This window comes from Balaenoptera borealis (genome assembly GCF_965194805.1).
Source record: "Balaenoptera borealis genome assembly, chromosome: 13".
Lineage (NCBI taxonomy): Eukaryota > Metazoa > Chordata > Mammalia > Artiodactyla > Balaenopteridae > Balaenoptera > Balaenoptera borealis.
The window spans coordinates 93,753,426-93,779,200 of NC_138870.1; the positions used below are offsets into that span (position 1 = coordinate 93,753,426).

The window sequence follows — 25,775 nt, forward strand, 5'->3', positions numbered from 1 at the left end:
TACTGTGCTGTGTACCCTAAGGAGATCTGTGTCCTTTTAAGCTTCAATTTCAAAATCACTTAACCTGCAAAGCTGTCATGTTCCATTTCTATTACCATATTCAATTTCTAATCATATTTCTCCCGGCTAACTCAGTAAGTAGTGTAGTATTTCAGTTTTCCACTGGGTCCTAATAGGACATTTCAGCAAAGAAATCAGTCTGAATTACTAAAGGCATCTTTAAGCTGAGAAATCGGTGTAGGGATATAAAACTCCTCACTTGCTTTTATGTGGAAGTTGAATTATTATTCAACAGATAAAATGCCAAAGGCCGCAAGAGATGAAGCTTTGCCTAAGTTCTTTGGCTAGTTTCTCAAAATTTAGTAGGTGTCAAAACAGTTACTTTCCTGTAGGCCCAGGTACTTGAATGGATATAGATATTTCCAGAATAAAATATTCTGGGATCCTTACTTATTTTTCATATTTAGACATTCTTACGTTTCCTAAAAAGTTAAAATTTTAAATGATTTGTTTTTTTCACCTTCCATATTCCAGATTTTCCCTGACGTTTCCATTGAGTTTAGCAAATACTTGTTGAGTACTTAGGCATTATTCCAAAAACTGGGGGGAGTAGAAATTATGATGATTTCGTATCCTCAGGAAACTTACAGTCTAATTGGAAAGATAGAATAGATTAATAATTAGCAAATAAAACAAGCCAGCTTCTGTGAGCAGTTGCTGTGGGAGAGTTACATGTACATATTGACCAGAAAAGGGAAAGAATGTTGCAGAATCTCTAGTCCCCTTTTTTTTTAACATAAGGAACAGTCTTATTACGATATAATTCACATACCATAAAGTTTACCCTTTTAAAATGTAGAATTTAGTGGCTTTTAGTATATTCACAGATTTGTGGCTCCATTACTACTGTCTATTCCAGATCATTTTCATTACCCCCGAAAGAGACCCCATATACATCAGCAGTAATTCCCCATTCCCCCATACTCCACTTTTTCCCAGACTTTAATCATTTGTGTGTATCTTCACAATTCGGCCATTTCCACATAACACTTTATACTGTTATTTACTTTGTATTTTTTTAATTTTAATTTTATTGGGGTATAGTTGATTTACAATGTTGTGTTAGTTTCAGGTGCACAGCAAAGTGATTCAGTTACACATATACGTATATTCATTCTTTTTTAGATTCTTTTCTCATATAGGTTATCCCAGAATATTGAGTAGAGTTCCCTGTGCTATACAGTAGGTCCTTGTTGGTTATCTGTCATATATAGTAGTGTGTGTGTGTGTTCATCCCAAGCTCCTGATTTATTTATATTTTTATTTAAATAAATTTATCCATGCTTTCACAATGATGTCCTCGATATCACAAGTGAGATACTCTAATCTTTTTTCTAATGTACTTCAAAATGGATGTATATCAAATAATTAATGTTCACCTCTACGCCACCTGAAATTAGTAAACGTACTACACTTTAAGGAACACTGACTTATACAGTTTGCTCATTTAAAGATTGAATACCTGAAACCTAATGAAATTAAGTGACCGTTATTACAAGTTTATGCAACTCGCTGTGACTGAGCGCAGCTTGCCCCACTTCTCAGCCTGCTCTCATTCTGCGGCTTTGTGCCACCTGAAGCAGTTACAGCAGCGCTCGAGAGCAGAGAGTTAGGGGGTCAGGAGAGGCTCTGTGAAGGGGAGGTGGGGTTCCAGCAGGACCTGGAGGGATAAGCAGGACTTGGTATCACGGAGATGTTGGAGAGAGACATCGTAAACCAAGAGAACATCTGCTTCTCGGCCCTGGGGTTTTCTGCAGAGATGGGTCAAAAGAGACCCAGTGGGGCTCTAGACCCCCCATTCTCACTTTAACCAGATCTTTTAGCTGTTTTATATATTGGGGTTCCACTTTATGTTTTATTTCCAAAGGGGTTTATTGCTAAAATGATGAAAAACTAGAACAGCCAATGCATAAGGTAGAGGAAGGCTGAATATTAAGGGCATAGTCCAAACTACAGAGGGAAATGACTGCTCAGGAACTACCGGAATTTTTTGAGTAGGGAGGAATGATCAGAGCTCTCATTTGGTTTTCACTGAGAATATCTTCTATTTTATTTTATTTTTTTTTAATTTTTTTTAATCTTCTATTTTAGATTGGGAGTGAAAAGAGACCAGAATTAGGGAAAAGTTATAACAATAATCTAGTCTAGACATGACAAAGATTTGAATTTAATTTAACAAATATTTATTGAGAGCTTACTCTGTGCAGAACCCCAGTAGTTATTGGAAGGGTATAAAAATGAGTATGACTTGGTTCCTGCTCTCAGGTTGCTTATTGGGAGAGTCAGACATAAAATATTAGCTATCATTAACTGTAGGGCAAAAGTAGGGAATAATATTACTAATTGCTGTCTTCCGTTGAATGCTCACTCAGGCAGCTTTGATTCAGAGTGCTGTACATGGATCCTTTCCTTTAATGCACACTGCAACTTTGTGAAACAAAATTTGTGTTCCCTTATTTTAGAGAAGGAAAAACAGACTTAGGTTAAGGAACTTTCTCTAGAGTTTAGCCCATAAGTGCTGAAACAGAGCCTTGAGTTTGGTGGCATGACCTCAGGGTCCATGCTTGTAACCCTTTGCTGCCTGCCTTGGAAGTGGGGGCAGACATTGGACAAGGAGAATGAAGGGAAAGAAAACTCAACGGTGGCAAGGCCTTGAGACTGGGCAGGTGTGTGAATGGTGGTGATTTTAGCAGACGAAGGGATGCTAGGAGGAAGGGTAGGTTATTTCTCTTTACCGTATGTTGAGATTGAGAAATATCCAAAATGAAAGCCCTAGCAGGCAGCCAGAAAGGCAGTTTTGGAGATGAAGATGTTGGTAATAGTAGTAATCATTATTGATACTCTCTGAGCACTTCCCAGGTGCCAGGCACCACCCCAGGTACTATGTACTATATGTCTGTTGTCTCACTTAATCCGCTCCATGCTACAGACGCTGTCAGTACTGTGTTTTTCAGGCACAGCATAGAAAGCCGCTTGCGCCTCTCGGTGAGCGGGATAGCCAGGTTCTCGACCCCGCCATCTCGAGCCCAGAGCTCATTCTCTGAAGGACGCTTCTGTGCTGCCTTCCTAGGTGACATATCCTCACAGTACTTCTGGTTGAAGCAGATTATACAAGAGCTGGGCAGCATTATTTGTAGCAAGCAATCTTATTTGTTATCTCTTTGAATCACAGAGATATAAACAATATGCATTTTGTAAGAAGTTAAGTTTTAAAAAGAACAGAAAAGTGGTATCATCCACTATCAAAACAGCCACATATGTGGAGAAGTGTGTGTGTGTTTGCGTTATATGTTAACATGTAGAATTCTCATGGTTATCACATTTGAGCTATATTTGTGGAGTTCATAAGAAAAATACTTTTGCATACATGATCTCCACAAATCTTCCCAGCAGGTCTCCAGAATAGATGAGGCATTTTTTAAGATGTTTCAGTATAGGTTTTTTTGCGTTTTTTCCTACTGTTCCTAAGTGACTAACCTAAGGTCTCACAGAGGGTACAGTGGATTAGGAATATTGGAAGGAAACCTGGGAATGTATTCTTATCAAAGCAGAGACCTTCCATTTCTGCCACAAGGAACTCACCCAGAACCTGGCGGGAGCCTCATGAGTGTGATTCAAGTTGCAGTCCTCTCCTGTCACGCTCTCCTTTTCAGGGCATGGTGGCTGTGTCCGGCAGTTTGTCAGTGCTTCTGGATTCCATCATCTGTGCGCTTGGCCCCTTGGCGTGTCTGACCACACAACTACCTGAGTTGAATGGCTGTCCCAAACAGGTCTTGGTGAGTTTCCTTGTTTCCTGGGATTTTGGGGGCCAGACCCCTTGGGAGCCAGAGAGGCCCTGCCTTAATGAGCCCTATCAAGCACAAGCCCATAAAGCTTCCTGGATATAGTGTTGCCATAGGCTGTCGGCCCATGGAACCTGACACTGAGTGTTGAATGCATGCCAGGCTTTCAGTGAAATAGCAAACACGCCATTTCCTAAGATTTCTCTCCTTTGGAGAGAAGCGTTGTAGCCCTTAAGGTACTGCAACTCCTGTGTTGCCTATTTGCTCTTCCAGAGACAAAGAAAGTGCAGGAGTCTCCTGCCTCTAGTTTACTAGGATTAGTGGGAGAAGTCAGCAGAAAAGCTCCCAGCATAACAGACAACGGCGTGACATCTTCTCTCTCCCTGTTTTCTCTAACTCTAGATTTTCTTTCTCATCTCTCTCCCTTGAACAAAGAAATATGTCTCAGGGAACTAAGGTAAAATACTCTTCAGCTGAACCTTTTTCCTTTGTTTTGCAGTCAAACACACTAGACAACATTGCTTACATCATGCCTGGACTGTGACAGCAGAGACTCCTGGGACAGAACGCTTATCCCGCCTGCTGCTGGCTTGTGTACGTGACTGTTCCAGACCCCTTCACTGGCCTCGGGGTGTAGCTGTTAAATTTTTATATATATGCATATATATATATATATCTAATGTATAATATATACATAGGACTGTAACTACTTTGCTTTTAATAATTTTATGAAATGGCAAAGGTTTAGCCAAGAGGAAACCTTGGCATGAATGTGGGCTTGGGATTCTTTCTTCTACTGTGGTGGATAAATCTGCCTTAAAAATCAGTGTAACTTGGGGGCTGGGGGCTTGTTCTGGATGCCAAGTGCATCGCTTTAAGGTCAGCTAAAATGTGATTTTTTTCCAAACTCAGTTGTACCTCCAGACCCATCACTGACCATTTGCCTTACCTGTCTTACAGTCTGAAATGTAGTGGGAAAGATTATGGGAAGATGTCAGTTAACTGAAAGTACAAAGCTTTTCAACTTGAAGTGACCTAGGTGGGAAGTGATAACATCGTTCCTATCTGAAAGTTATTGCGATGGCTTAAGTGAACTTAGTAGGGGGTTCATTCCAATTCCTGCTCTACCAGTGTCCATGTCTCAAAACTTACTGTAATCATTGGTACCATTGGCAGCCTCAGCCGGAGCCAAGGAGATTTGTGAGCCCTGGAGAGGGTAAAGCTGTCAGTGCCACCAGTTGAATGGCCTATATCGTGAGCTGACCCAGAGCATTTGGTCTGCAGAACTAAGAGCTGGTATCTTCCATTGGCAGCGTCAGCTTAGCTCACAGTTCTGCTGCTTAGCTGCTTGGCGGGTGTGGAAGGTGAGCTTTGCCCAGGCTGATTCCTGGGTTCATCTCATTGGTTCCCCTGCTGGGCAGATACACAGGGTTCTGCATTCCACACGTAAGCGAATTGCAAAAAAAGTACTCTGTTCTCATGTAGGGTTATTTATGTGCGTGTGTGAATGTGTGTTTTAATTATGTGTATTTAACTCTTTAAACTCTCTTAGATTTTAATTTATCCTGTAAATTTCTGTATATATAATTTAAAAACAAGAGCCTCCACCAGCAACAGCATGTGGAAGATACAGATTTGTCATTTCTGCCTCCCTTCCTTCCTCTGGTCTCCTCTGCAAACTCCAAATCATCTACACTTTAAGGTATCGTGCCTCAAAAAGGAATCATTATGTTGGGATTCTAGTTCTTTACAAATGAATAATGTCAAGAAAGTAAATAAAAAGGAATGTTACCATTCCCAGCTGCCCTTATTTCCAAAGAACGAGGCTTTTGCTTCCCAGTTCCAAAGAAAACAGTTGAGCACTTCAGCGTTGTTTTTAAATTCAGTTTGAGAGTCCATGTCAAAACCAAGCTCTGAGGTGACTGCTTTCTTCCCTTGGCCTGGACAGAGCACTGCAGCATCAAAGTAGATCTTTGAGGACAGTGCCGCCAGCCTATTTAATTCTGCTGCATCCTATTTAATTCTTTCCTTTTTTCCCACCAGTGTGGTCACAGGGCTGTGTTTCTTAAAGGTATTCTGGCTGCTGAATGCCTTTCTCACCTCAGAGCAGTCTTGAAATTTAACTGGGAAACAGAAGGAAACAGGAATGCTTGGGAACCAAAATCACGAAGAGCAGAAATCCTGGTTTAATTTTGTGTGTTAGCACCTATCCCACGCCTCCTCTGTACCCATGTCAGTTTTCTGTTTGACACAGGGTATCAAGGAAGGGCCTCGGAGACGTGGATTAGTACAGAAAGAAGTCAATCCTACCATTGTCATTTGTACACATTAATGAAGTCCTGACGAGGACCTGCTTTTTGTTTGTTTTCCTTTAAAATCCAAACCTATTGTATTTGTATTTAAAATTTGTACACATTTGTATAATAATCGGTTCCTTGTGGTATTTGGTACTATTAGAGGAAAAACTTTGGATTCAGACCTTCTTGCAGTTTTTATATCATTGTTTTATTTTGTTTTTTAAATAAATTCTAGCTGTTTGATCCAAATCCCATTATAGTTGTATAAAGAAATAAAATTTTGTACTTATATTATTAAAAATCACATTTTTAATATTTGTAGTCTAGTGTCAGCTATCTTTTCCCTGTTGCTAACGAAAGTTGCTACGAAATTTTAAACCATTCACACTATATCCTACCATAATTTTCCTTAAAAAAAAAAATCCATTTGGAATAGAGGTCAAGTTTCTGATCATAGCCATCTTCCTAACAAACATCTTGCTCTGTTTCTAGTAACTTTTACATTGCGGACTCTCATCTTCTCTCTTGCAAACTGCAAAGCCAGTGGCTCTGATAAGCGTAGCTCTATTCATTGGCAAATGAAATTGTCTGTACGTTACATTGTTGGCCTAACTCAAGAAATACCTATCAGTCTTGTATAAGAATCACATCCAAATCTTGTGCTAAACCATGTGTTTCAGTACTGTCCTTACTGAGTGATACTGGATTGGATAGGTCACTTAATCTTTATAGGCATCTGCAGTCTCATCTGTAAAATAGTGTTAAAGTCACTTCCCTGTCTCCAAGCCTTGAAGCCAGCCAGCCTGACATGAAGTTTAGTAGTATTGTGAACATTCAATATATGAGATTAGACCTTTCAAAGTAAAATTTTCAATTCACACACAAGGTTGTTAATAGTCATAAATAGCAAAATACTATGATTGGTTGAAAGGCTCACTTCTTATGGAGAGGCAGCAAAAAAGAGACCGCTATATTACTGAATGACTAGAGTGATTGGCATATTTTATCACACTTAATCCTCCCCAAGGCCTTATGAATATTATCCCGCTTTACAAATGAGGAGACAGATGCAGAAAAGTACTTTTCCTGAGTTTATACAGCTACGTAAATGGCAAAGCCAGAATAAACACACTGGTACAGCTGACCCCAAAGCTGAGGCTCTATTCAACCCCAAGCCACTTTCAAAGTTAAATTGTGTATGTAATTCATCAGAATCCTTCTCCATTATCTGCAGTCCTGAGCAAATGTGATTGTAGGAAAACTGTCAGACCTTTTCATTGTTCAAATGTCCTTTTGTCCTAGCTGGATTTTTACTATACAGACCTCACTTTTCTTGTCATCCTGTTATCTTTAAGCTTTGGAGGCAAAGTATCTTGATTCTTTTGTCTAAAAGTACTTAAAGGATATAATTATTGTTACATTTATGCAATATGTCAATTTTGAAGGACTTAAACATTTTTATCCTTAGGAAGGCATTTGATTTTTTTTCTTTTTTTTATTTTTAACATCTTTATTGGAGTATAATTGCTTTTCAATGGTGTGTTAGTTTCTGCTTTATAACAAAGGGAATCAGCTATACATATACATGTATCCCCATATCTCCTCCCTCTTGCCTCTGGCATTTTGATATTGATATTGCTAAAACACTTAAAAGGAAAAATTAAACAGACTTTTTACTAAATGAGTTTGTTCCTGTTAGGAAACACTTTGAACACATAGTTTTAATTAGTTCTGTACTACACTTAATGTTTTCAATTTACATTCCTATCTATTGTATTGACAAAATCCACACACTTCCATTTCTAATATAATAGCTAAATAGCTTTCTGTTTACATAGAGCTATGATTTCACTCCCTGTTTGGGGGTATATGGTTTCTTACCATGAAGGATAAAACCTATGGCTGTTTTATTCTTGGCAGAAAGCCAAGATCTGCCCATAATCACTTTAAACCAGAGTGGTGCAAGAAGGCAAGAACTTCTGGTTAAATCACCACCCAACATGGGGATGTTAAAGGTTGTTAATGGAAGAATCCAATGGAAAACCATGCTAAATATATTCCATACAACCAAGCAATATGTTTAAATGAAGAAAAACATGGAAGGTACCTGACATGAAGATCATCTTAAGTGTACATCCCCCCCTTATAGTCCAAATACCGTTACAGAAAGGTAGATTGATTTAGATTTTCATGCATTAGTCATTGTGCTGGACAACAGTGAGAGAAATGGACGTAGCATCCCAGCCCTCAAGGAGCACCTAGACTAGTGGGGGGTATGGACATGTATTAACAGGTCTCATGAGCATTATTAAAACAGTTCAAAGCACAGAAGTACATGACTTCCATAAAGCTTTTATGTTGTATGGTAAAGATGTCAGCCCCTATGCTCAGATTAACGGAAGTGATTAAGTTCTAATTCAGGTTTTCTATCGTCCTAAATTTCTGCAGTTTACTAGCCTTTCACATTTAAAATTCACAAATATCATGCCCAAAAAATACTAAAGCATCCTGCAGTAACCCAAACTACCAAAGCAGTGGTTATTGTATCTTTTGGAGTGCATGTCATTAGAAGCAAAAAAACATAACCAATAGATCTAGTATTGGTATCTAATGAGTAGATGACATAGCTGAAACACAGCACACGGGAACGCTGAAGAAGATATTAGAATTACAAGGCTGGGAAGAGCCTTTGAGATTCTTAATTCTTAGCTTGGGGTCCACTGCTGCACCTCAGGGACCCCAGAAACTCCCTGAGGTCAAATTGTATCTCTGCCTTTTTTCTTCAGAAAGGCTCCTCTGCTTTCTACACTTTCTCAAAGGAGCCAGTGACCTAAAAAAAAGAAAGGTCCTTGACCTAATTCCAGAATCCAGAGAAAATGGAAGCCCGCTGTTTGAATCACACAATAAATGAATGGCTGAGATGGGTCCCAGGACCCACTCGTGACATCTGTGTGCTTTCTCCCACCCTGGGCTCTAGCCCGTCCCTAGCTGCAATTCACTGAGTTGGCTCTCAGTGTCAAGGTGTCGCAAAACCCTTGGCCCTTCCCTCCTATTTTGAGGTAAGGGAATCTGGGCTGCAAACAGGATACATTTTGCAGCCGGGAGACCTCGATCTCAAATAGGAAGAGTCTTCTCTGGGCAGGGAGACAACAGGCCAGGGAGGCTGTCAAGCCCAGCAGTGCGTGTGTAGTCACTGTGAGGTCCTAGAGGCTAAAACTAAGAGCGAGAGCTGGAGTCTCAGCTTGCTGGGTAACCTTACCCAAGTCATTTCCCTGGTCTAAGGCTGGGTTTTCTGGGTGTGTACAGATCAAAGACAACGCCCCTAAATCCTTAAAAAGACGTGGAGGGCGTGGCTTAGACCCAAGCGCCCCAGGAACGCCCGGCATCGTGCGTGACGTCCACCGACGCCGAGTAAACCGCAGTGAGGTCATCGCCCTCCGCCTCGAGGCGCCGACCCTCCACGTCAGGGGCGGGGCCTGCGGCCGGCTCCAGCCTCCCTCCGCCCCGCCCCAGCCGCGCCTCCTCGAGGACCGTCCGGCGCATCACGTGACGGGTCCGGCGCTGGCGGTTGCTGTCAGCTGATTCCCCGGCTTGGTGGCAGTGGCAGCGGCAGCCGTGGCGATGGACTTTCTCCTGGGGAACCCGCTCAGCTCTCCAGTGGGACAGCGCATCGGTAAGTCCCCGGGGCTCGGCCCAGCCCCAGCGCAGGGTTCCGCGCCCGGCCCCGGCCCCCAGGCGCGCCTCCAGGTCCCCAGTTACACACCTGAGGGAGGTAGGGAGAGGCTGGAGTGTCTCTCCCTGACCTGGCCCCGCCCAGCCTCCCGCCTGCTTTGATTGACAAAAACCGCGGTCCACTAAGAAGCCTCGGCTTGTGATGGATGCCTACAGCAACCAATAGGTAAAGAGAGAAGGCGGGTCCGGGCGGCCGCGATTCAGCCAATGTGCGGCTGCTAGGGTCGCTAATCCAGGGAGAAAGTTTGGGGGGTTAAAGGGACTGCGTGGTTTTGCAGTCCGTGGGCCCCTCGAATGTTTCTCTCGTCGCCTACCCAGCGCGGGTCGCGCCTCCTGGGCCCTTGCCGTCTCATTCCTCGCTCACTCGGCGCTGCGGACACGGATACCTGAGAAGGGCTGGAAGCCCATTCTCCAGGACCAGGAGACAAGGGCTTGGCGGCTGGGTGGGCGTCTTGCGGGGAGGGGGACAGGGAGCCCTGCCTCCCCCGGGCCGGGGCTAGACGCTGAGGAACCCGCTCCATGAGGAAGCCAGGCCAAAGCCTCAGGACGTGCCGGCCTTGGCCGCCCTCACCAACCGGCATCAGATGGACCGCATGGAGTCGCAGACTCTGAGCTGGAAGTGATCTTAGAAACCACCTGATTCGGTCTCCCTCATTTCTCAGTAGAGGGGACGGCCAAGCCCTGTGGCCGAGACACAGGCTCACTCAGAGCCCAGGTCTCCTGAATCTCTCGCCCTCTATTGACGGGAGACTTATTAGTTCTGTGACGTTGCCTCTGTAGGGAGGATTCCTCACCTGTGATTAGGGGATAATAATGATCCCTACCTCCGTGGGGTTGTTGTGTAGGTTAAACTCGTTAATAAATGTAAAGGACTTAGCGCCTGGCACGTGGCCGATGCTATATAAAAGAAAGTGGTAATATTTATTATTGTTACTGAGACACCGCCAAGTGAGGGTCCGGAATTCCTGAAAATGGCTTGGACGTTTGGTCTCATAGGCACTCATTTCTGCCCACCAACGCAGAGAGGACCCACAGGCCATGGCCCAAACAGCTAACACTTCTCCAGGGCAGGCTGGGTGTGCCTCCTTGCATGAAGAAACCCAGGGCAGTACTGTGAAACTCTCTCCAACTTTTGGATGGTTTTTAGCCTTAAGTTCAAACTGGGAAAATTGGATCTTTTAGACAAGATATTCTTTCCATTCTTACTGTCTTAGAAGCCAAACCTCGCTTAAGTCTGTTGACCCAGCTCTGTTGAAATCGCCCCCGTGGCCGTTTGTGGCTCTTCTGAGGTTTTGTAATGAAATGTCTTCAAGAGGAGGCTGTCAGTAGGGAATTTACACACCAGGAAGCTCCTGGACGAGAGAGGGGAAGCTGCACCTCTCAGGACCACCACCCTGCCCCACCGACTACACACACACACACACACACACATATGCACAGGTGAGTCATTGTTTTGGAGCTGAAAAGAGAAGGCGGCTTGTCTCTCATCTTTATTTCTCTAGCTGCAGATACCACTGCTTTCATCACATGCCAAGTTTGAGACTTCCTACCCCTCCCCGCCCAAAAAATTCTGGCCTTCACAGTCAGCCACATGTGTCTGAGCCTCTCTAGAAAAGCTCATCTGGACTCTGGGCTTTAGATGGTCAAAGAAAACAGTTTCTTTTCTTACCCTGAAAGGTTGCCTGTCGTGGGCAAGAGATAACTCAGTCCAAAGAGTTACTAACCCTTAATACCTTAGCGCACAGAGCAAGTTTTCTGCAGGAACAGTCCTTACCCTGGGGCTCTTGTGACCCAGGGCTCTCATCAGAATGCCCTGGAAGGCTTGTTAAAGCATCGAAGGCTGGGCCCCATCCCCAGAGTTTGTGACCCTATAGGTCTGAGGTGGCCACTGGATTGGAAACCACACATTAAAACCCTCTGTTCTAGCCCATCCCCTTCATTTTATACAGGAGACTGAGGCCCAGAGAGGGGAGGTGGAGACTAGGACTCACCCAAGGACCCCAGTGAAGTGATAGGAAAGCGGAGATGAACTGCCCTGAGCCCCTGATACCTGAACCAAAGCTGAAGAAGCTCTAAAAGTAGGATTGAATGAAGAATGTCTGCCATTTGAGTTAATACCCTCAGTATTCCTTTTTTCTTTTCTTTTCTTTTTTCTTTTCTTTTTTTGATAAAGAGACGGCAACAGCCCTGATCGGCTGTGATTACTATTACTAATGACCTAGTATTAGCTGCTTGCATTTCTGTAAACTGCAGGGGTGAAATAATCTCTTCTCAAGCCTGCCAACTCCATCTCTCTGTTGAGAGTAGAGCCCTGTCCAGTTGGCAGCCCTGAGCACAGGGGTCCTGATGGTGTTGATCAGGGGTGAGTGTCTCTCAACTCACAAAGTCCCCGGCCCCCCACCCACACCCCTTTGTGCTTGCTGCTCCCTCTGCCTGCTCCCGGTGCATCCTTCAAAGCCCCGGGCGTCGTCACCTCCTCCCTGAGGCTTTCTCTGACCCCTTCAGATCCAGCCATTGCTTTTGTGCCCTCCCATCACCCTAGCTCTGCAGGCTCCCTCACTGTCTGCCTTTGGGCTCTGAGCCTCTGCTTCTTCCTGGGTGGAATGGTGGTTATACCAGCATCCACCTCTCAGGATGGTTGTGAGAGTGAAGTGAGATGCTCCGTGGAGAGGGCCTGGCACATTGTCAGTGCTGGGCAAACATCATCATCATTTTTATTATTTTCACCATCGTCACTCTAATAAAGCTCTGTCCCATTCTGTTAGTAGTTGTGCATGTGTCTCCCTGGCTGGCCTGGGCTTCCTGAGGGCAGGTGCTGTACCTTACTGATCCAGACCCTTGGCTCTTAGCATGGGGCCTGGCACATAGTAGGAGGGAAGAAAGGAGAAAAGGAAAGTAACAGTTTGTGAGCAAATGCCAGGTGCCATGCTGGTATCACGGCCCTGTTGTTGAACCCAAGTTCGTGTGCCCAATGCACAGTGAGGCTAAACAAACCAAACAGTTTGGAGCAGTGAAAGGTTTATTGCAAGGGCCAAGCAAGGAGAATGGGCTGCTTGTGCTCAAAAGACCCCAACTCCCTGATGGTTTTCAGGGAGGAGTTTTTAAAGGCAAAATTGGTTGCGGGGTGGGGGTGGGGGTGCAGGGTTTGTAACTTTCCTCTGACTGGCTGGTGGGGAGGTAACACAATGGTGCTCCAGGAATCTCAGGCATCAGCCTTCTGGTTCCCTCCAGTCTGGAGTCTCCTTGTGCAGACCTGAAGTCACCATCCTCCCCCTGGGTGGGACCCCCAGGTCCAGCAGAAGAACTCAGAGATTTGTATCAGATTGTTAAGTAAATCCCTTGAGGAGGAGCTGGGACTGTGCTTTATCGTTGCACCATTGTTTCTTGACTGCTTTTTCTTTGTTTCTGCCTTCCCTCCCTTCCCTAATAAGTAACTGTTTGAATCTGCCCTTTGGCTCTCGGGAAGATTTAGGAGGCTGAAGCCTTTTTCCCACAAACAAGAAATGGGGGACACGGAAAAGCTTTTGTGCCCGATGGGGCCCCACAGGGTCCCACTCAGTTTCAAAGCCCCCTTTTCTTTGATATTCATCAATCTTGAGGGGAACAGGTGTGGGACGAGAAAGGGAATAGTTTTGGATGGAGAGGTTAATCAGAAACTCGGCAGAGGAAGTCGGTTTTAGGGGCACTCAGTTTCTCCCCTGCAGGGTTTTGCTATTTTTTCTCATGTCACTAAAGGTAAGTCTGAAGGCAGGTGTCACTCCCCAAGGTTTCACAGCTCCGTAGAGTCTCTGGCTGCAGAGCCCAGGTCCTCTCTCGCACCCTCACCGCACTGCCTCTGGCTGACCAACACCTGTTTGGAATATGCAGCATCCCAGCCCTCCAACATACAGTTATTGTTTGACCCACAGACTAGCTTTTCTGATTGCGACGCACGCCTGGACCTGTGCACATTTCCAGGTCACTCACCTGTCCACTAAAGAAAAATATGCACCGCCTAAAAGTTGAGAATTGTGTTTTATCTGGAGACCTTACTGAGGATTACAGCCCGGGAGGCAGCCTCTCGGGTAGCTCGGAGGGACTGTTCCAAAGAGGTGAGGGAGGAGCCAGGATTTACAGGAGTTTTTGCTGGAAAAAAAAAAAAAAAAAAAAGTAGTCAAACATCAAAAGATGACTGCTAATCACAAAATACAGACATCTCAAGTTAATGATTTTAGGGCTTTTTCCTCTGTGTGGGGAGATGCAAGAGTCTGGGCTTATTGAAATCAGTCCTTTGACATGCATCTTCAGTATCTAGTGCCAATATCCTGTTTTTCTCCATCCTGAATTCCACTCAGGTGCACCTTTGGTGAGGGGAGGGTGCTGCAGTGGCCAGTGGCTTGATGGCCACAGCTGCCTTTGTTTACTGAAATGGCGGGTGACATTTTTTGTCCACACACCCTTATCTATCAGGAGAGCTTCCCGTTTCCCGTGGGCAGCAGCCTGGGGCTGAAAGGATCCCAGATAGTTGAGTACTATCTGGTGTTGACACAGCCCTCTTCTTCCAAGGATTTAAAAACCCATCCCAGGTATTCGCTGAGGACAGCCCTTACTGGCTGTGTCTTATAGAGAGATGTCAGAAGGCAACCCAAGAACCTCATATTCCACTTCAGGCTGTCAGCTCACCCCTGGCACTTTGAACTTGAGATGCAGGTGACTCAGGAGAGCAAGCTGCAAACAGCAGAGACTATAACCATGGGCACTGCCTGGGGACCAGCCCCTGGTAGCGGGTGGGGAGAGCAAGATGGACCAGGCAGAGAGCCCAGAGCCTAAGACTGAGTCCTGGGGTGGACGGGAGAGGAGAAAGGTCGGGGAGAGCCACCCTTAGCTCCACAAAGGCCGAGCCAGGGGGACCACCAGAAGGCATCATAGGTAAGAGACCATAGGCATTGGCAGGAAGAGAATACCTCGGGCCCTCGGGGCTGCCATTTGGGAGTGATGAGTGGAAACCAAACTGGACACTCAAGCACGGTTGTCAAGGGGACACCAGGCTGGGCGGCCGGAGACCTGGGTCCAGCGGCAGTTCCACTGCTGACTATGTCACACTCCTTCTCCACCACCTCCCCTTACCTGTAACACAGGGGTGCCACCGTTCTCGCTCTGTTTCCCAGAGGATTGAACAACTGAAGGGACGATGAGGACGGGGAAGGATTGATGCTGGAGGGAAGAAGCACACGGATGGCCAGTGCGGAGGGGCGATAGAACCGACTGCACAGGCTTAGAGGGCAGAGTGTCCGGTTACCAGAGGAGCTCAGTGCCAGCACCCTTCACAGTGGGCCTGGCTGCCTTGTTTGGTAGTGAGCTCCCCAACCCTGGAGGTATGAAGGCAGAGGTTGGAGGGAGGGGGGAGGATGCCGCATGGCTGGCAGGGCAGACTAGACCAGGATTTGCAGACTTTTTCTGTAACGGGCCAGATAGTAAATATTTTGGATTTTATGGTCCATATGGCCTCTGCTGCAAACTGCTCAACTCTGCCATCAGAGCACGACAGCAGACAGACAGTAAGTCAATGAAAGGGCACGACTGTGTTCCAGTCAAACTTTATTTATGGACACGGAAATGTGAGTTTCATGTAATTTTCACATGTTACGAAATTTCATTCTTCTTTGGATTTTTTTCAACCATTTAAAAACATAAAGACCATCCTTAGCTTGTGGGCCATGCAAAAGCAGACTGCATTTGGCACGTGGGTTCATAGTTTGCTGACCTCTTAGCCAGAGGCAGAGTGGTTAAGTTCTTTGTTCTTCAAACTGGGGTCCCAGAGCACCTCCTTCAGAGATGTTTGAGGATTCTCCAGCCCTGGACCCCCTGAGTCAGAATCTCTACCGCTTCCCACTCTGTGCCGTGGGGAGCCCTTGCATCTTGAAGCTCCGACTCCTTGATCCATAAGTGCTGGTGCCAGGTGAGAACCCCAAATTTCTGTCTTAAGGATAACAGGGACTAATGTCTAGAAAGGGCTTCGTGTCAGCTAGCCGCATGGTACATAGTAAGGCATCCAGGATGTGCTCCTGAGTCAGCCCAGGTGGTCTGAGTCCTGGTTTATCCTTCACCTGCTTTGTTACCTGGAGCAAGTTACTTAACTTCTCTGTTCTCCAATTTGCTGTCTAAAAATAAGGATAATAATTGCACGTATCAGTTGGGATTGCTGCATTGCTGTGTTGGGAGATTGTAGTATTGTCACGTTGTGAAGCACTTGGCCTGGTGCCCGCCAGACAGTAATCGTCCATCATTGTTAGCTGTTGTGATTTTTTACCCGGTCTTATCATCACTGCTGGGATGTAGTCTAAGTTCGAGGCAGAGCCCAGGTGCCCACCCAGGGCCCTGGCTCCAGCACAGCCTCTGTCTGGTCTTGGTGTCACTGGGAATGAGCAGTCAGCAGGCTGGGTGGCAGCCACTGTCACAGACAGGTCAGGTTTCAGGCTGTGGGGTGGAGCCGGTTCTCACTTGGGAATTAAAGCCTTTGCCTGACCCTACAGATGGAACTGGTGAATAGGTTTTGTTCCCTCCCTGAGCTCAAAGAAATAAGAGTAAAGTCCTGGAGTTCCGTCCTTCTGGTTTTAGAAAAAAAACAAAAACCCTCAGTGTCTTCTAATTAGCTTGGGACCGTCACCCCATGAGAAGCAGGAGGATTCAGGACAAGTTAACTCTTTACCTTCTTACCAAGGAGGCCTCGGTCTAGGCTAGCACTCTCCAGACTTCTGCCCTTCGTGTACCACCTTTATGATATGTGTCTGCCCTTCATGTGCCACCTTTAGTTTTATTTGCAGAATGTTTTCCTTTTGTTCACTCACCTTTTTAAATTTGACCTTATCCTGTGTGATTATATCCTGAAATCATGACTTTGATAAGCTAGTTTGTGTTTTTTCCCTTCTACTTGATATTAAAGTAAATAGGTAACTCTAAAAATGTCTTTATGTTTGCCCATGAGCCCACCTAGCATGTTCCCGGGTGGCACGTTTTGACCACTCGGACATAAGCAGTCTGAATAGGGTCAGCACTTAGACCCTGCATCAGAAGATCTGGGTTCAAGTGCCAGCTCCTGCCCTTCCCAGTCGTATCCCGCAGGCAAGTGACAAAACCTCCGAGGGGCTTGTTCCCCCATGGAGGTGGGAAACTTGACAATTGATAAAGCACCAAAAAGTGCCACAGAGCCAAGCAGCTGTGCAAGACCCGTGGGGAGGAACTGGGCTTTGCTCCTGCAGGGGAGGTAGAGAAAGGAAGGAGGGAGCCAGAGAGGAGGGGAGGGAGGAGCCAGCGAGGCCACATAGGCTGAGACCAGGAGAATTGAAGGACAGACAGAGGTGTCCCCTGTTCCAGTGGAACTTGTTTGTATTGATGCAGGATGAACCCTTGGGGTGGTTAACTTCATGTATCAACTTGGCCAGGCCATGGTACCCAGATATTTAGCCAAACATTAATCTAGATGTTTATCTGAAGGTATTTTTTAGATGAAATTAACACTTAAGTCAGACTTTGAGAAAAGCAGATTACTCTCCGTAGTGTGTGTGTGCCTCATCCAATCCGTTGAATAGAAGAAAGACTGGACTCCCAAGAAGAGGGAATTCTGCCAGCAGACGACCTTCAGACTTAAGCTGCATCTGTCCTCTGGGTCTTCAGCCTGATGGTCTACCCGGCAGATTTTGAACTTGCCACGCCTCCACAATAGCACGAGCAATTCCTAAAATCTCTTGATAGGTACATACATACCTACATACATACATTTGTCAGTAACATCTTTTACATTCGTGAGTTGGGGGAACAAGGAAAGAATGTCATATATACCTTGGCCAGCCACTTCAAGCCTCTCTACTCTCATGGCCTTGCTCCTTCTTACCTAGATAGTTTTCTAAAAGCCATCCTTCATCTAACTGAAATTTTCTTCAGTTAGGTACTATAGTTAGTTGTATCAACTTTAAAATTGTGGGTTGCCAAAGTTATGCCTCTGTAAAGTATTTTAGAGTTCCTCCTGTGGCCTGTGGTTACAGAATGGCCGGGGGGAGGCAGCCAGGGCTTTGAGGAAGGATGGCTCAGCAACTTAGGAGACTGATGGAACTTTCCATGCTAGGCCTGGAAAAGAGCTATTCGTTTGGAAAATAGGCTTCAGGACAGTTTGCTGGCTGGGGAAAAAAGAATGGCTTCTGCATGTATGTGATTTAAAAATCTATTTTATGGGAATGCTTGAAATTTTCAAACAATGATTTTTAGGTTGATATTTTTGTAGTTGGCAACGTTTGTTTTGGTGTTGGCTGTTGTGCTAGGTGGGATGCAAAGCACATGAAGTGCCTTCTCTCATTTCCTCCTCACATAACCCTGGAAGGTGAGTGCTTTAGTTATCCCTGTTTTGCAGGGGAGGAACGAGGGCACAGAGAGGTTAAGGAATTCACTCAGGGACACACAGCTAGTGAGTGCTCCAGTCAGGACTTGCACTGGGATTTGTCTGTGTCCAGATCCCACTCTCCTAACTTTCCCACCTCATTGCTTCCCCTTAGAATTGAAAGGGACCTGGCGGGTTTCCTTTAGAGTGCAAATGTCTGGGTTCAGGGTCCATCTAGGATGAGTTTGTTCCTAATGGTTCTTTCTGTATTTCTCCACCCACCACCCCAACCTTTAGCATATTGGTTTCCTCCTCCTGCTAGTCCCCGTGTAACAGAGAGCACAGGTGAAGGCACCCTCTGGCACTGCCTCTGTTATCAGGAGACGAAAACCTTCCCCAGGAGCCACTGGGAAGAAAATTCCACTTACATCTCAGTGGCCAGAACACAGGGCCTCTTCTGGCTGCAAGGGAGACTAGAAAAGCTAAAGAATGTGGGCCAGTGGAGAGTGTCTTTCACAGCAACAAGCTCTGCAGGAGTCAGTTCCATGCAGTAGAGTTGATAAACATCCAATGTAGTCACAGGGTGAATTAACACAAATACCATATCCCACGTGGGTTCCCACACAGTTTCCAGGAGAACAGCACAGCTGGGCGGTGTCCCAGGGGGATCAGTGGGAACGGTGAAGGCTCTAGAAGTCACTTCCAGAGTGGAGTGGTCACAGGAACTGAGGATGGTAACGTGGAGGTCAGATGAAGGAGGGACATGGTGCTTTTTAAAAATATTCACAGGACTGCTGAGCTGAAGAAAGATTAGGATTTCTGCACAACCGCTACTAAGGGATCGATGAGGGCCAAAGGGTGGGAGTACTTCATTTAAATTAAAGTGCTCTAAGAGCTTATGGTCTTGGTGAATATAGCCTCATCCTTCATTCAGTCATTCATCAAACACATCCTGCAGGTTTTTCACAGGCCCCGTCATCCTGTGTGGTGTAGAGAATTCAGTGACTCACAAGCTGTAACCTCCATCCTTGAGCTCACAGCCTAATGAGAGAGACGTAGAAACAAAGAAGTAAATGCTATAGGGTTATTGTAACACTAAGCAGAGCTTGTAGTTGTGGTGTGCGCAGGGTGCCGTTGGCCCAGCATGGAGGGGAAGGCCCTCTGGGGGTCAGGGCAGGCCCCGCAGGGAGCAGACGCGGGCAGAAGGCCCAGGTGATGGGAGGACGAAGCGGGGAGAAGACGCTGCAGCCTGCCATCAGGCTTCGGGGTACCTTGGCTGCAATGACAGAGAGACACAGCCGAGCCGGCCCCACGCGCTGGGCTTACCTGGCAAGAAGTCGGAAGGTCGGCATTTCCAGGGTTGGTCTGACAGATCCGCGATGTATTGCAACGCCCAGGCTCTTTCTTTCTCTGTCCTGAATACGTTGGCTTTGTGTCCTGAGCGTGTCACCTCCTCGGCCCAAGCTCCAGGCGCCGTGCTCCCATGCTGGCTCCCAGAAGAGAGGACAGAAGGAGACGGGGGCTGGGGAGGGGTAGACAAGACTCTCCCCTCCCTGGCGAGGCCCCCCAGGGATCGGGATTGGGTGGCTCACCCACTCGTGGACCGGGCTCTGGCGAAGGGGGGAGGGGTTGCTGCTTTGGGCGGGGAAGAGGAAGGAACGGCTTGGGGGCAGGCTAGGGGGTGTCTGTGCCTGATTCCCTCTGTCTGGCTTTGAGGACTGGTCTGCCAAGCCATTGGCAGCATGGCCTTTCTCCTCCGGCTGCCTTGCGCCCTCCTGGACCCTCAGCCTCCCTTGGGCTCCTGGATCTTTCCCGGTCTCAGCACGGCCTTTCCTCCCTCCCTCAGGTCCTTCAGACTGACCCTCAAGGCCCTCGTCTCTGCTCTTCTTCCCGTCATCCCTGAGGTTTCATCACGCATTCATTCATCCAGCACGTGCTCTTCCTCTGCCAGGAGCGTCCCTCCTCACCTTGCCCGGCCTGGCAGCCTGTGCTCTGCGCTCAGCTCAGTCGGCACCGCCTCACTGGAGCCTTCCCGGTTCCCCTGAGGCGCTGACCCCCTGCCCCCGGCTCCCCCAGCGCCCCAGACTGACCTCAGTCACATCACCTGTCATTTTGCACTGAACACGCCTGTCCCGCTGTTCTCGCTGACCGCTGTAGGGCCTCCCTAAGGGCAGGGATTCTCTTCTCCCTCTTTGCCTCTCTAGCACCTGGCACAGGGCCGGACAAACAGTAGCTGCTCAGAGCGTGTCGTAGGATGGAGAATAGATGGGCGGGCAGAGGGCATCTAGAAGGCAGCTGGGGGGCAGATGGGATAAAGGGGCACTGGGCAAGGGATGGAGGCAGCTGGTGGGTGGGGGGAGCGGAGGGGAACAAAGGGGTGGGTACTACTTACAGCAGATTCCAAACAGCATATCATTTCGTTCATAAATATTTCAGCGTGTCTCTTAAGGGTATGGAATAGGATTCCCATTTAGAAACCAACAAACAAGCCATAATCACGATACCATTATACACTTTAAAAAAAAATGATGCAGATGTGTTTTTTAAAGCCTGAAAACAGTAAAGACTAGAAGGAAATCTCCTCAGAGGTTCACCATGGTTCCTTTGAGTGACGTTAGTAGGTGGCCGTTACACTGGGAAGATGACATTCCATGAATGTGGACTAAAAACAAAACGGCTGTGGGCACCTTTGCAGGGGTGCCGGTCATAGGAGGAGGATCTCGAAAGAGGGCCCCCATGGGAGCTCTGGGTAGAGCTGACGCACCGTGTCACTGCTTGCTTGATCACGGTCAGCTAACTCCCATTCTCTCCCTATCCCCCGGGTGGGTGAGCCCTGCCCTAGACCTGGTCATAGTCAAGGTGGGACTAGGGCTGCTATCGGCCTTGGCCTTTAAGACAGTTCCTTACTATTTACAAACCATATTTCATTGAATCTAGAAAGAAAAATCTACCAACTGAGCTCTGACAGGTCATTGTTTGTAAGAAACATCCCAATATCAGAGGGGCTCAAGAGTGGACGAGGGGGGAATTCCCTGGCGGTCAAGTGGTTAGGACTCCGCACTTTCACTGCCGGGGCCCGGGTTCGATCCCTGGTCAGGGAACTAAGATTACGCAAGCCGTGTGGCGTGGCCAAAAAAAAAGAAGAGCGGACAAGGGAGCTTAGGGTCAGTGAAACATGAGGAATGTTCCCCGGGACGGGGGTGGGACGGGTGCTCAGCACTGAACTGGGGTGGCGAGGTTGTCTGGAGGCTCGGCCGCTCCTTCCGCAGACGTTGGCCGAACCTCTACCCTCCTTCCCACCAGAGGGTAGGCCCCGGTGAGACAGAGGTGTCCCCGGAGCTCAGGGTCCAGCCGAGGCAGGCGGGGGCGGAGCAGAGGGAGGGCACACGGGTCCAGAGGCCCCCGGGCCCGGCTCTGCATCCCCGTCCTCCACTTCCGGGTGTGGGCATCAGCTGTGCCCACACGTGATGGGGGCTGTAGGGCAGTGACAAGAGGTCCGCGCCGTGTCCTGCACAGGCTGACATGCAACGAAGGCCGGTCATTTGGTCACTGTTGTCCACAGTGTTATGCCGCAGTGCGGGACGGGGCCTGGCACGGTTTACCCAGTTGGAGGCAACACTGCGGTGCTGACACTGGGGTAGGGCCTTAAAAGCCGTCCCCGTCGGCATGTCTGAATCTCAGCCCCTCTACTGTCTCGGCGCCTGCTCTTTTCCATCGGGGCATTTTTGCCGTCTGTAATGTCACTTGTGGCCGCCCGCCAGACTGTAGACTTCCCAATGGCAGGACCTCGTTGATTTTGCTCTCTGATGTCTCCCGGGGCCTGCGTGACACGTGCTGAGTATGTTCGAGAGGCACGTAACCTGGTGGTTAAGGGTACAGATTTGGGAACCAGACCTCTTTGGGTTCAGACCTCTGCTCTGCAACATACAAGCTGTGTGACCATGGGCAAGCCACTGGCCTCTCTGTGCCCCCTCAGCGTACCCATCCTCTGCCTTAGGGGCTGTGGTGAGGGCTGGCGGAGCTGGGGTGAAGTGCAGAGCCCCGTGTTTGGTGTGTGGTGACAGCCCAGCGAGTCAGTGTGGTGGGCCGGCGGGGGGCGGTCTCGTCATCACCTGTGAACCAGTGCCGGCCTGAAGGGGAGCCGGGCATCCCCGGCAGAAGCCCCAGCGCCTGAAAGAACAAGGCCCGCCAAGGGAGGGAGAACAACACAGTGGGCCGGGGCGAGCTCAGCCCCTGAAAAGGCCCGGTTTTTGACCCTCAGGCAGTGGGGGGTCATGGATGACATTTAGACAGAGAAAAAGCACTGGTTGGATTTATGTTGGAAGAGGAGAGTGTGCAGGTGATGGTCCAGGTCTGGGTGGGAGACAGTGCCTGAGCCAGGGCCGTGGCCCTGATGATGGAGGCGTTGAGCAGCTGGAACCCTCAGCCGGAACCCCGGTGAGTGAACATGCAGGGTGGTGGGGAGAAGGCTCTAGGCTGTTGCCCTCGGGCTGACCTGGCAGGAGGTGGTCAGCGTGACACGCATCCACAGTGCTGACCACGGGTCCCCTGATCGCCGCAGAAATGGCTTCCTGCAAAGCAGGGCTTCCCCCGTGGCCGAGAGGGCAGGCTCGCCAGATACCCAGGGCGCCCCCGAGGACGCGCAGGCTGACACCAGGGCCCCGGAGCTGGAGAGTGTCTGGTGGCCACTCTCTGCTGCTCTCGGTCCAAGTCACAGTCATGGGACTTAGCAGTGACCCGTCGCTGCCCTTCAGCTGACACCATACGTACATTGTCTGGCTGAAGGTCCCAACACCTGTGAGGGAGGCAGTCAGTCTTCTCCCAGTTTCACAGGTGAGGAAACCGAGACTCGGAGGCTCGGATCCTTGCCCGTGGTCTCTGAGTTCAGAGGTGGGGTCGGGCTCGTCCCACTCCAAAGCTGTGCCACCGCCCAGCCCGGCTGGGCGGGCACCAGCCCCACATGGAGAGGACAGAGCAGACAGCAAGACGCCCAGCGGATCCCATCCACCGCCTGCCAGCCCCCGACAACAGCAGGTGGTTTGCAGGGCCCAGCTTCCTCAGGAGCTGGGGACAAGGGCAGGGCCTCTGAAGGTCACTGCCAACAGCCCAGAGCTGGGCAGGTCAGCAGGCTGTCTTTTAGAACTGGTAACCATTGTCAGTGTTTTTATCCCCCCTTCTTAAAATAGCCAGCTGAGTTACTTTTGCGGTTAAAACCAAAACTAAAACACATATCCCCAGATTCCTGTGGGTTTAAATTTCTGCCCTTAATGGAACATGCCTGCCCCTTGGACATGTTTATTAAGGAAGTCTTAGACCTCTCCCCAGATCTGGGCACACCTCTCTTCTGGAATTGCTCAGATGGCTCTTGTCTCTCCTCTGCCTCTTCCTCCTCTTCCTCTCCCCACCCCCACCTATTTAGACTGACTGAAGCTCCCCCTTTCCCCCCACTCCCTCCAAAAAACTCCATCCTCTTAATGGCTCTGCCCACGACTGACACTCAGGACTAAAGAACTTGGCACCTGTGCTCAGGTTAGCATCAGACTCGCGCTCCAGGGGTCCTGATGCGTCCACCTTGGTTCCTTGGGATGGCTTGCCTCTTACTCATAAATGTCCCAGCTGCCCCCTTAGCAGCCCACTTGCCGTTTCAAAATGATCATAGTCCCTTCTGAAACCTTGCCCTTCTCTCCCGCAGGAGAAGGGAGGTGCCCATCGTTTTCAGCGGTCCCTGGGAGAGGTCATAGGGGATCCAATGGAGGAACCACTGAGAGGGCTGCTAGTGGAGGAGGGGGCAGATGGCCTGAGTGGCCCAGGCGGAGCCTTCTGGGAAAGCAGAGCTCCCTGACTCCTGATGGGAGGCGGGGGCAGTGGCATCAACAGCCATCCTCCCTTTCCACCATGTGTGACCTCTCCGGGCCTCAGGTTCCTCATTAGTTAGACAAGGGCAATAGTGTACACCTTATAGGTGTGAGGGTTGAATCACCTTCTTTACGTGAACAGCTAACAGTGCTTGGTGTTACCTAGCATCTAACTTGGGAAGTTAAACTATTCCCGTTGTGGAAGGGCCCAGCCGGGGGCAAGGGAGCCTTTGAAGGGGCATGGGAGGGACACGGTCACTCTCAAGCTCCGGAAGGTTCACTTTGGGTCAGCATGAAGAACGGCTGGGGGCAGGGAGGCAGGGGGAGCCGAGGCCGTGGCTGACGAGGGCGGGGAGGTGGCCCAGCTGGGGCAGTGGCCAAGGGCAGGGCGGGAAGGGAACGGCCGGGAAGGAGAGAGCCTCAGGGGCTGGAACTGGCAGGACTCAGGGGCCCATTAGAGGTGGTCGGGCGTCAGGTTGGCGAATCCCACGGGCCAGGAGGTCACTGAGACGTGGCTTCCGAAGGAGGAGCAGTTGTGCATGGTTGATCAGCCACCATCCCCCAGACCCTCCAAAGCAGGGCCCAGCCCCCCGCTCAGGAGGCACTTGTCCAGCTCTCTTTGGTTCTTCTTATGTGGTTCAGTATGTGTGTGAGTCCCAGGGGTGGGAGTGTGGCCCAAAGGAGCCACACCCAGGACATAGTTGTGGGATGAGCGAGTCCATCTTTCACCCATTTAAAGGGCACCCTTTCTCATCCCCTCTCGCAGCCCTAACCCAGGAGCAAAGCAGCCCACCCTGCTGCTGGGTCCATACCTGGATGCCTCAGCTGCCTGGCACGTGTCCTGGGCCACCCTGGCATCCATCCAGCCCGCAGGACCCAAGGGGGACCCAGCGTGGAACTGAAGTCAGGCCAATTTCAAAACCAAGATCATGGAAGCCACCATTCTAGGGAGCTGACTGTGCCAGCCCAGCCCAGGCTCTGCCCGCAGGATGGGGCTGCCTGCCCAGCTGGAAGAGGGCCCTGCCCAGTCACACAGAGTCTGCCCCGTCTATCCTGATGGGCCTGGCTCGGAGTGTGGCTTCTCTGGGCACCACAGGGCAGGGACCGTGTCCATCTGTCCACGTTGCATCCCCAGTGCCTAGAGCAGGCCGGCACGTCAGTAGCTGTGCGACGCGTGAGGGGTCTCACCCGAGAGCAGGGTGGTGAGAGAGCCTCCCTTGCACCATCGCGTGGAATAAGAGCTCCGTGTGCCCGGTCCATCGGGGCTCCTGGGAGACAGCCCACAGAGCTATGCCCGCGGGTGCACTGAGGCCGCGGGTGTGAGGCTCTGAGCCTGGAGCCAGGCTCTGAAGCCAAAGACACAGCCATGATGGGGGAACTTGGCTACTGCCCTAAACGCCGATCCAACCGATGGTTAAAAACTCGTGCGTGGGCCTGACAGACCCGCAGGAGTAACGTGCGGGGCAGAATCTTGCCTGAGACAAGCAGAGTACAGAGTTGTCTCTGCACACTCTGCTGGAACTTGGTCTTTTTCTTTTTTTTTTTTAACATCTTTACTGGAGTATACTTGCTTTACAGTGTTGTGTTAGTTTCTGCTGTATAACAAAGTGAATCAGCTATATGCATACATATATCCCCATATCCCCTCCCTCTTGCATCTCCCTCCCACCCTCCCTATCCTACCACTCTAGGTGGTCAC

General features: G+C 48.9%; 2 protein-coding genes across 6 annotated transcripts in view; both read left to right on the forward strand.

Annotated features, from left to right (window-relative positions):
- The window catches only part of HMGXB4 (HMG-box containing 4), a 33,084-nt gene extending 24,614 nt beyond the window's left edge, over nt 1-8,470 (forward strand). For all 4 annotated transcript variants that reach the window (XM_082348946.1, XM_082348947.1, XM_082348948.1 and 1 more), the window contains 2 exons: nt 3,714-3,836; nt 4,342-8,470. In XM_082348946.1, coding sequence (XP_082205072.1) covers nt 3,714-3,836; nt 4,342-4,386 — 168 coding nt within the window. In that variant the 3' untranslated portion in view covers nt 4,387-8,470. The remainder of the gene's footprint in view (nt 1-3,713; nt 3,837-4,341) is intronic.
- A 1,182-nt stretch (nt 8,471-9,652) lies between these two features.
- TOM1 (target of myb1 membrane trafficking protein) overlaps nt 9,653-25,775 on the forward strand; it is a 46,119-nt gene continuing 29,996 nt past the window's right edge. For both annotated transcript variants that reach the window (XM_082348958.1, XM_082348957.1), the window contains exon 1: nt 9,653-9,812. In XM_082348958.1, coding sequence (XP_082205084.1) covers nt 9,761-9,812 — 52 coding nt within the window. In that variant the 5' untranslated portion in view covers nt 9,653-9,760. The remainder of the gene's footprint in view (nt 9,813-25,775) is intronic.